We start from the raw sequence: 10,868 nt of genomic DNA, 5'->3' as shown, positions 1-10,868 counted from the left end.
TCCCCCTGTCCCATGACCCCACTGCTGCAGAGCAGAGCTGATTCCTCGGTGTCCATGGGCACAGCCCCTGCTCGTCACGGCAACGGGGCCGGATCCCAGCAGAGCTCCAGGCACGGGGCTGAGGGAAGGGCTCTGAGAAAAGGAAAATTGGGTGGCACAGAGAGGCAGGGGCAGGGCTGGGAGAAAGGGCTTGGGCATTGCTCAGGAAAGTCTCCCCTGACTTGTCACTGTCTCCTCCTAGAACAGATCCCCATGGCCAGAGGCAGCAAATGTCCAACAGCAGCTCCATCAGCCACTTCCTCCTGCTGCCATTGGCAGACACGCGGCAGCTGCAGCTCCTGCACTTCTGCCTCTTCCTGGGCATCTCCCTGGCTGCCCTCCTGGCCAACGGCCTCATCATCAGCGCCGTAGCCTGCGGCCAGCACCTGCACAGCCCCATGTTCTTCTTCCTGCTCAACCTGGCCCTCACCGACCTGGGCTCCATCTGCACCACTGTCCCCAAGGCCATGCACAATTCCCTCTGGGGCACCAGCCACATCTCCTACTCAGCATGTGCTGCTCAGGTGTTTTGCTTTGCCTTTTTCATCTCAGCAGAGTTTGCATTTCTCACCATCATGTGCTACGACCGCTACGTGTCCATCTGCAAACCCCTGCACTACGGGACCCTCCTGGGCAGCAGAGCTTGTGCCCACATGGCAGCAGCTGCCTGGGCCAGTGCCTTTCTCTATGCTCTGCTGCACACGGCCAATACATTTTCCCTGCCCCTGTGCCAGGGCAATGCCCTGGGCCAGTTCTTCTGTGAAATCCCACACATCCTCAAGCTCTCCTGCTCACACTCCACCTCCCTCAGGGAACTTGGGCTCCTTGCAGTTAGTATCTGTTTAGCCTTTGGGTGTTTTGTGTTCATGGTTTTCTCCTATGTGCAGATCTTCAGGGCCGTGCTGAGGATCCCCTCTGAGCAGGGACGGCACAAAGCCTTTTCCACGTGCCTCCCTCACCTGGCCGTGCTCTCCCTGTTCCTCAGCACTGGCTTTTTTGCCTACCTGAAGCCCCCCTCCATCTCCTCCCCATCCCTGGATCTGGCCCTGTCACTTCTGTACTCGGTGGTGCCTCCAGCCCTGAACCCCCTCATCTACAGCCTGAGGAACCAGGAGCTCAAGGCTGCAGTGTGGACACTGATGGCTGGACGATTTAAGAAACATTAAACTGGTTGCCAATTTATGCAAATCACTTGTAATAAAACGCGTCTTTCATAGTTCTTGTTGGTTTGGTTCTTTGGTTGGTTATCTTTTCTGTCTTCAGTTATTTATTGTTGTCCACAAAGCAAGGGCAATATTTCTTCCATTTCTCATTTTGTTTCTCTCCACCTTGGCTGTGGCCCCAGACTGTGTCAATGAGGAGCTGTGCTCTCGCTGCCTTTAAATGAACTCAAGGGTCTGCCAGCAAAGTTCCCAGCAGAGATGCCCCTTTAGTTGCCTTCTGTGGAGCTGCAGCAGCAATGTCTGTGTGCAGAGCTGGGGGCAGATCAGGGGGGCACAGCAGCTGTGCCCAGGAGCAGCAGCCCTTGGTGCTGCCAGTGCTGCTCCCGTGCCACTGCCCCGCTGCCCTCCTGCCCCTGGTGTTGCTGCAGGGCCTGAGTGCTCTGGGGCTCGCTCCCAGCCCTGGGGTGGCAGTGCCGGGGCTGCAGCAGGGACAGGCCATGGGCACTGCTGGGCCAGCGCTGACGCCTCAGGGCAGGGCCTGGGGGCTCCAGGCTCCTTGCCCAGGCTCTCTCAAGAGCACGCCCAGGCCAGTGCTCAGCAGAGAAAACCCCCGTGAGCAGCCCCAGGGTGGCCGTGGGCAGGGTGGGGGCAACCAGCATGGCTGGTGCTCTGCAGGGTCCCTGGGGGAGCCGGGAAGGAGCAGCAGAGCAGGGGCTGATCCATCCCCCCTGCGCTGGACACCCCAGGGCAGCGTCCCAGAGCGGCCTCATGCACCTGCCAGCAACATCCCCCCTCTGCAGCCCTGGCCTCTCCCCAGCTCAGAGAGGGGCTGGATCCTTGCAGGCACACCCACGGCAGGACTGGCTCAGGAGCCCCTGTTTGCACTGCACAGCCCAGGCGTGAGCACCCCACGGTCTTGGTGTGGGGAGATGAACCTGAGTGAGCACAAATGCCATCAGCCCCTGGGGGCCAGCAAGGGCTGGGGGACGGCAGGGAAACCTCTCAGCTTTGTCGTGGCCTCTCAAGTCAGCCAGAAAGTTTGTTCCCATCAGCTCGGAGTTTCCTGTCCCACTGCAGACGTTGCTGCTCAGAGCCAGGGCTGCCTGGCAGCCACCCCCAAACAGCCCTGAGCATTTCCTCTGCTTCACCTTTGCTTTCTTTCCTCTTTCCTGCTCCACATTTCTTGCTCTTGCCCATCCCTGTCCCCTACCCTGCAAACAGCCCAGCCCTGGTTGCCCTTTCCTCTCTGGCCCCACTCCCCATTTCAGTTCCTGCCTTGGCACCACAGGAACGTCCCTTGGGGAGCAGGATCATCCTGCAAGTGCTGCAGGAATTGTCTGCAGGGCCCTGCAGTGCCTCGAGCTGTTCCCTTGCCAGAGGCACCAGAGGCCAGGGGGGCACATCTGGGCTGCTGTGTCTGGGTGTGGGGCTCCCTGTTGTGGGGCAGTGAGGAGGAGCTGGAGAGGCTCTGCAGGACTGACAGGATGGGCTTTGGGGCGCGTGTGGAGAAGCTGAGGGACAGGGGCTGCTGGACCTTCTGAAGAGGAGGCCCAGGGCTCATCCTGCAGCTGCTCCCAGGGTGGTTTCAGAGAATCACAGAATCAACCAGGCTGGAAAAGACCTTGGACATCATCAAGCCCAAGCCGTGCCCTGACACCTCCTTGTCTCCCCTGAGCCTCCTCTTCTCCAGGATAAACAAGCCCAGCTCCCTCAGCTGCTCCTCACAGCACTTGTGTTCCAAACCCCTCACCAGCCTTGTTGCCCTTCTCTGGACACGCTCCAGCCCCTCAATGTCCTTCCGAAATTGGGAGCCCAGAACTGGACACAGCACTCGAGGTGCGGCCTCAGCAGTGCCCAGTACAGGGGAAGAATCCCGGCCCTGGTCCTGCTGGCCGCTCCACTCCTGATCCAGGACAGGAGCCATTGGCATTCTTGGCCACGTGGGCACACTGCTGTCTCATGTCCAGCCTGCTGTCCATCAGTGTCCCCAGGTCCCTTTCTGCCTGGCCCCTGTCCAGCCACTCTGTCCCCAGCCTGTAGCGCTGCAGGGGTTGTTGTGGCCAAAGTGCAGGACCTGGCCCTTGGTCTTGTTGAACCTCCCGTGGTTGGATTTGGGCCCTGCATCCAGCCTGTGCAGGTCCCTGTGCAGAGCCCTCCTACCCTCCAGCAGATCCACACTCGCACACAGCTTGGTGTCATCTGCAGATTTGCTGGTGCTGGACTCAATGCCCTCATCCAGATCATCAATGAAGACACTGAAATCCACGCTTGGGGAGCTCATCCAGCAGCTCCCTCATCCCCCTAGGATGGATCCCATCTGCTCCCAGAGACACCTGTGAGCATCTGAGGGGCTCAGCAGTCACCAGCTGCTTCCTCCTGGATTACAGGGGCTGTTCTGCTCCCGGTCCCCATCTACCAGCCCAGGAGGCCACTTGTCCTGAGGACGACCTGTCTTAATGTTAGAAACTGAGGCAAAGAAGGGGTTAAGTAGCTCAGCCTTTTCCTCATCTTTAGTTCCTAAATTCCCTCCCCCATCTAACAGAGAATGGAGGTTCTCCTCGCCCTTCCTTTTGCCATTAATGTGTTTATAAAAGTATTTTTTATTGTCCTTCACAGAAGTGGCCAGATTGAGTTCTAACTGGGCTTTTGCATCTCTAAGTTTTTTCTACATGACCTAAAAACTCCCTTAAACATTCCTGAGATACCTGACCCTCCTTCCAAAGGTGACGCACCCTCTTTTTTCCCTGAGTGCCTTCAAAAGCTCCTTGCCCATCCAGGCTGTTTGTTTTCCTCCTTGGCTCATCTTTTGGCACACAGGGACAGTCTGTTCCTGCGCCTTCAAGATTTCTGTTTAGAAGCACTTCCATCTTTCCTGGAGCCCTTTGTTTTTAAGGGCTGCTTCCCAAGGAACTCTCCAAATAAGTCTCTTGAATAGGCCAAAGTCTGCTGTGGCTTTTGTCGATGTGGACAGAACAGCACACACTTGTTGTAATCCAAAGTCATAGAAGTTTTTATTTTCTCTCCTGCTGTTCTTATACCTCTTCACAATGGCTGTGGCCTGTTGAGATTGGCCTGCTGAGCAAACAATGCCAAGGCTGTCTAACAAGCAATGACCATTCAGGCAGCAAAACAATCAGCTCTACAAGCAAAGGTAGAGCTGCTACATATTATCCACAAGCTCTTCCTTGTACACTCTCCATGTCCCATTACAAGAACATCCTCTCCTTGTGTCCAGAACATCTTCTCTCACTGATTATCTTCTTGGCCTTCTCTGTGGCTTTCACTGAAGCTCCAAATCTTCACTGTCATATTGTCATGGGGAAATTCTGACTGTCTTTATGTCTAATTCTGTGAGGCCCCCAGTCCAGCTGTCAGCCTCATCAGCACAGCAGTGAGATTTGTGTCCCCTGGCTGTGGCTGCTGTCCCTCGCACTGAGGCCCATGAGCAGACACCAGTTCCTGCCAGCCCCAGGGCTTGTGGCCTCCTCCCGCAGCCCCCAGAGCTTTGGAGGGCTCCTGCTGCTCTCCTGCCCTCCCCATCCCACACCCCACATCCCACTGCTGCGGGACAGCCACCAGCATCCTGTGAGGCCACCGATGCCCATGGCCAGGGGATGGGGTCAGGGCTTGGCTGTGCTGCTTGGCCAAGCCCAGGCAGGGCTTTCACAGCCACATCCCAGAGCCCATTTCCCACCTGGAGCCGGGGCTGCCTCTGAGTTCTGCTTCCCCAGCCCCAGGGACGCTCTCCTTGTCTGCTCATTGCCCCCACGCTCTCTTGGCAGCCATGGCCTCAGTGGGGGCTGCTGACATCCTCAGCAACTTGGAGGTTGCTGCTCAATTTTCCTTCTGCAGAGGCTTCTTCAGCCTTCAGCTCTTCAGTTCAAGAATTCAGTGCCAAAGGACCATTAACATTCAAAACACCCTAACTGGACAAGCCCCCAGGTATCATTGAGGTCTTCAATTCTTTTGTGGTAAATTAGAGCGATTCCCGAAGTGTTTTCAAAGTGAACATATTATATTGAAAAGGTAATGAAATAGTCACTTTTCTCCAGTGTATTCTTTACTTGTTTATACATTAACAATTCAGAACACCCTAACAGGACAAGCCCCTGGGAATCATTTCTGCCTTCAATTCTTTTGTGGTTAATTAGACAGATTTCAGAAGTCTATTCCAAGTGAATATACTCTGGTAACAATACAAGGAGAAATTATTTCTCTTCCGTGCCCTGTTTACCTTCTTCCTGTTATACATTGATTTTGGGGATCTCCAGCTGATATTGCTCCGGGCTCCTCCTAATGCAGGCTGAATAGATCTGAACATCAAGGCCCTTTATGGCTGACAATCAATCACACTTTGTCCCTACGCCCACCCCACCATTTCCCTCATCCAACCCCTGGCACTCAGAGCAGCCTCATGCAAATCTGAGCTTCCTCCACTCCCACTGAGGGACAGGACTGAGAAAGTGTCCCCAGGTTCCAGTCAGAGCAGAACACTGCAGGCAGTGATGACAGGGGGGGACAAGCAAGGGAAAGGTGTCTCTGCTGCTGAGCAAAGCTGGATGTGTTTGAGGAATGCAAAGGGCCAAGGCCTGAGCCCCAGCCCCTGGCAAGGCAGATCCTGTCCCTCCCTCAGTGCTCAGGGCTCTTGCCGGGGCACTGGGATGTGGGGATGGGCAGTGCCAAGGGCAGCACCATGGGGCGGCCCCTGCCAGGCTGCTGAGCAGGGACAAGGAGGCACTGAGGCCCCAGGGCTGCAAGGGTCACTTGTCTCCTGCTGGCCTCAGGGCCAGGGACAGCAGCCGTGGCCCAAGTGCTGCACAAGTTGGCTCTGTCAGGGCCTTGCAGCTGCTGCCCATCCCTCTGCCTTCTCCAGCCCAGGCTGTGCCACGCTGTCCCTGCCCTGCGCCTCTGTCCCTGCAGGCTGTCCTCATCCCCCCGGCTGCCCCACCTGGCTGGCCCCTTCCTTTGCTGGCAGCTCTGCGTCCTGCCTGCCTCTGCCTTGGCACACAAAGCCTTGGGCTCGATACCAAAAGGGTTCATTCAATTTTTACGTGTCTGTGAACTTTTAGCAGAGGAACAAGGCATTCAGGGGCTGCTTTCCCAGCAGGGACGGATGGAAGAGAAGAAGAAGACATCTGGCTCAAGGGTGCAGTGCTAGAAAAAACAAGGACTGAATGTGGGAACTTGGGGTGGGTTTTAAGGAAATGGGTGAATTGTAATACGCATGTAGCGACTGGATGTGAGCAACACACTTGTGTCCATGTAAGGTTAGGAGTTATCCCCTGCTGGAGCTCAGGCCTGAATAAATGATGCTCTCTTTAACACCAAATTAGTGTTAAGGAGTCTTATGCTGATATTTCGGAGATTCAGTGAGAGCAGGGACTCACAGAACCACGGGGTGAACTGTGGCAACATGGAACCTCATGAAACCAAGGGGCCATTTTGACACTTTGTTGCCTCATGCAAGTAGGGGCCATTGTGACACAAGTGGGCCACATGGAGCCGAGGGTCCATTGTGACACTGCAGGGCCTTGTGGAACCTAGGAGAAAATTGTGACACAACAGGGCCACATGGAAGGAAGGGTTCATTGTGACAATGCAGACCCAAGGATTCATGGTGGCACTGTGGAACCAAGGAGATCGTTGCTGACAGTATGAACGCTCATGGAACCACGAGCCACTGTGACACAGAGTGGCCACATGGAGCCAAAGGGCCATTGTGACTCTGCAGATCCAAGGAGACCCTTGTGACTGAGGAACCTCATGGAACCAAGGGTCCATTGTGACACTGTGGGGCCCTGTGGAACCAAGGGGACCACAGAGACATTGCAGGGCTTCATTGAACAATGGAGACCATTATGACACTTTGGGACCCACTGGAACCCTGGGGCCATTGTGACACTGCAGAGCCTCCTATAACCAAGGGGCCATTATAGCACGGCAGGGCCTCATGGAATCAAGGGGACCATTGTGACCCTGTGGAGCTCCATGGGACCAAGGGTCCATTCTGACATTGTGGAACCAAGGAGACCATTGTTACACTAAAGGGCATCATGGAACCAAGGAAGTCATTGTCAGGAAAATTAATCCAGAAACACCAGAGGTTTATGTCGACAAAGGAGACAGAGGAGTCCCATTACTGTATTTGAATAAAGGGAGAGGCCATGGGGCATTTCCCTGGGGTCTGTCAAGTTGTTAGAGGATGCAGCCTCCTTTCTCACCTAATTTCCTGGCCGCATTTCCCTCTCTCTTTCCCCATTGGCTGAGGCACTTGAGAGCTACAGACTTCCCAAATCACTTAACACAGACCCCATCTAATGTATACCCCTCCCTTTTTTCTTTTTCCTATGAAATTTATGGTTCTTGCCATTGCTTCTTTCATCTCTCAGTATCTAGCTTTACCTCTCAGCAGACCCACAGTTTGTTTGTAAAGAAAAATTGATCTCATTCCTTTCACCACTGTGAGCCAGTGGGGCTCCATGGAACCATGCAGACCATTGTGACACTTGGAGGCCTCGTGGAACCTAAAGACCATTGTGGCCCTGCAGGGCCTTGTGGAACCAAGGGCACAACAGTGGCACTGTGAGGCTCCAAGGGCCCAAGGGGGCATTCTCACACTGCAGAACCAAGGGTCCATTGTGGCACAGTGGGGCCTCATGAAACCAAAGGGCCATTTTGACACTTTGAGGCCTTGTGAAACCAAAGGACCCTTGTGGCACTTCAGGGCCTTGTGGAACCAAGGCGACCATAGTGACACTGTGGGGCTCAATGGAACCACGGGGCCCTTGTGACACTGTGGGGTCTCATGGAACCAATGGTCTACTGTGACACTACAGGGCCTTATGGAATCACGGAGACTGTTGTGACACCAGAGGCCCCATTGAACCAAGGGGCCATTGTGACACTTTGCAGCCCCATGGAACCAAGGAGTCCATTGTGACACTACAAGGCCTCATGGAAGCAAGGAACCATTGTGACACTATGGGACCTTCTCAGGCCAAGGGGCCGTTGTGTCACTGTGTGGCACCATGGAACCAAGGAGAGCATTGTGACACTACAGGGCCCCATGGAACTAAGGATTCATGTAACGGTGTGGGGACTCATGGAATCAAAGGTCCATTGTGATATTGCAGGGCCTCATGGAGTTCTGAAGACCATCATGACACTTCAAGGCCTCCTTGAATCAAGGGGCTCTGCAGGACATTGTGGAACCAAGGAGACCCTTTCTGACATTGTGAATCCCCATGGAACCAAGAGTCCATTGTGATATTGCAGTACCAAAGAGACCCCTGTGACACTGCAAGGCCTCATGGAAACAAGGCGGAACCATTGTGACACTGTGGGGCCCCATGGAAACAAGGGGCCAGTGTGACACTTTGCAGCCCCATGGAACCAAGGAGTCCATTGTGACACTACAAGGTCTCACGGAAGCAGGGAACCATTGTGACACTATGAGACCTCCTCGGGCCAAGGAGCCGTTGTGTCACTGTGTGGCACCATGGAACCAAGGAGAGCATTGTGACACTCCAGGGCCCCATGGAACTAAGGATTCATGTAACGGTGTGGGGACTCATGGAATCAAAGGTCCATTGTGATATTGTGGGTCTTCATGGAATTCCGAAGACCATTATGACAAATCAAGGCCTCGTTGAATCAGGGGTTTTGCAGAATGTTGTGGAACCAAGGAGACCCTTCTAACATTGTGAATCCCCATGGAACCAAGAGTCCATTGTGATACTGCGGTACCAAGCAGACCCCTGTGACACTGCAAGGCCTCATGGAAGCAAGGGGGACCATTGGGACACTGTGGGGTCCCATGGAAACAAGGGGCCAGTGTGACACAGCGGGGCCTCATGGAACCAAGGACCCAATATGACACCAACATTGTGACACTGCGGGGCCCCGTGGATCCGAGGGAACAGGTAACAGGTGTGGTCGGCTTGGCCTGACTGGTCCAACTGACCTTGGCATGGCAAGGGTCTCTTTCATGTGCCCCTGAAACACTGGGGCTCTGGGCTTTCCTTCCAAGGGAAAAGACCTGTCCGTTTCATCCAGGCATTCATGGCCAAAATGGGATTTTGCCTCCAAAATTGCCTGTATCCAGGGATTGCTCCCACACAAAAGCTGCCATTACCAACAAGTCTGGCTTCCCTTGGCTTCCTGAGAGCTGGCTCTCACCTGCCTTCACACACTGGGGCTCTGGGCTTTCCTTCCTATGGAAAAGAACCGTCCTGTCCAGGCACCCATGGCCAAAACTGGTACTTCTCCTCCAAAATTGCCTATATGCAAGGGTTTCTCCCAGACAAAAGCTGCCAGGACAGACAGCTCTGGCTGGCCTTGGCCTCTGCTTGTTGCCTCTCATCTGCCCCTGAAACACCAGGGCTCTGTGCTTTCCTTCCTATGGGAAAGAACTGGCCTTCTCATCCAGGTGTTGGGAGAGTCCCAGACTGATCAGGCTCAGCAGGGAAGGGCATGTGGCAAATGCTCCTGCAGCCATTCCAGGCACTGGCAGGACAAGGCAGGGATTGCAGAAGCCCTGTGGGAGGGAAAAGAAGGGCATAGTGTGTGCCCAGACTCCAGCCAGGCCTGTGCCAGGGTCTGCTGGGGTCTCCTCAGAGCCAGGTTGGTGGGAGCTGGGCTGAAGAAGTGGAACATGGGGTGGGTGGGAATTGGGCTGAACAATGAGGGTCAAATGTCATCCATGGTACAGAGTCCTCTTGGCAGCCACTCCCTGGTGCCATCCCTCAGTGGCCAGCCCTTGACCACCACTGGGGAACATTTCTAATATCTCTACAATGGGATGAAATGCACTTTCAAAGCCTTTGTGGATGCTGCCAAGTTGCAGGGAGTCTGTGTCCAAACTCATCTAGTTAATGGCGACTGCAAAACAGAATTGGGCAAGAGGACTGAGTTGGATAAATTTGTCTTGCCATCAGGTGCCAACCAAGCCAAAAGAAAAGTGAGAATATAGCTATGAATCAGAGGAAAGGCAGTTCAATAGGGAAAAACCAAAATCCAACCAAAAATACCAAAGCAAAACCCACCCACAACAACACAAAAACCCCACAAACAAACCAACCACAAAAAGCAAAAGCCACAAACAGAAGCAAAGCAAATGCACAGGAAATCTCCTATCAGCGGAAAATGTTCAACCACCTTGTGGCAGGAGAGGGTTCTGTATGTGTAGGTGCTGTTTGAAAGAAAAATGTCTTAAAAAAGAAATTAATGCCCTCCACCTCCTGCTTGTCTCAGTTTCTTGCTGATCATGGTGTGACACGGAATGGAACATCCCTTGGGTCAGTCCAGCCCAGCTGTCCCGTCCCTGTTCCCTTAACACTCGCCCACCCCAAGCCCATTGGCTGGGGGGGGTTGCAGACACCCCTCATGTGGGGTGAGCACTGTGACAAGGACAGTAGGACAGAACAACATTAACTCTTCTCAAGGACAGTAGGACAGAACAGCACAGCCTTGGAGAAATAGATAGGACTTGTGATAAGGTGTACAACGATGTCAAATAAAGTCAAAGGAAGTGGGGATAGCTAATGAATATGGAATCAGTGTGTCTGATATAAACTCTGTTCACTCCATGCTCAGTGCACCCAAATGCATGAAGGATCACCTGAGTGACCACCATGCTGTAATAAAGAATAGCTGCTTTCAAATCCT

General features: G+C 54.0%; 1 protein-coding gene across 1 annotated transcript; it reads left to right on the top strand.

Annotated features, from left to right (window-relative positions):
- Positions 1-269: 269 nt before the first annotated feature.
- Positions 270-1,205, top strand: LOC138102024 (olfactory receptor 14I1-like). The gene has a single exon (XM_068999777.1). It carries the CDS (start codon positions 270-272, stop codon positions 1,203-1,205), a length of 936 nt encoding a protein of 311 aa, XP_068855878.1.
- Positions 1,206-10,868: the final 9,663 nt, after the last annotated feature.

This window comes from Aphelocoma coerulescens, unplaced genomic scaffold, assembly GCF_041296385.1.
Source record: "Aphelocoma coerulescens isolate FSJ_1873_10779 unplaced genomic scaffold, UR_Acoe_1.0 HiC_scaffold_60, whole genome shotgun sequence".
Classification (NCBI taxonomy): Eukaryota; Metazoa; Chordata; class Aves; order Passeriformes; family Corvidae; genus Aphelocoma; species Aphelocoma coerulescens.
This window is presented reverse-complemented; position numbering and strand designations above follow the sequence as displayed.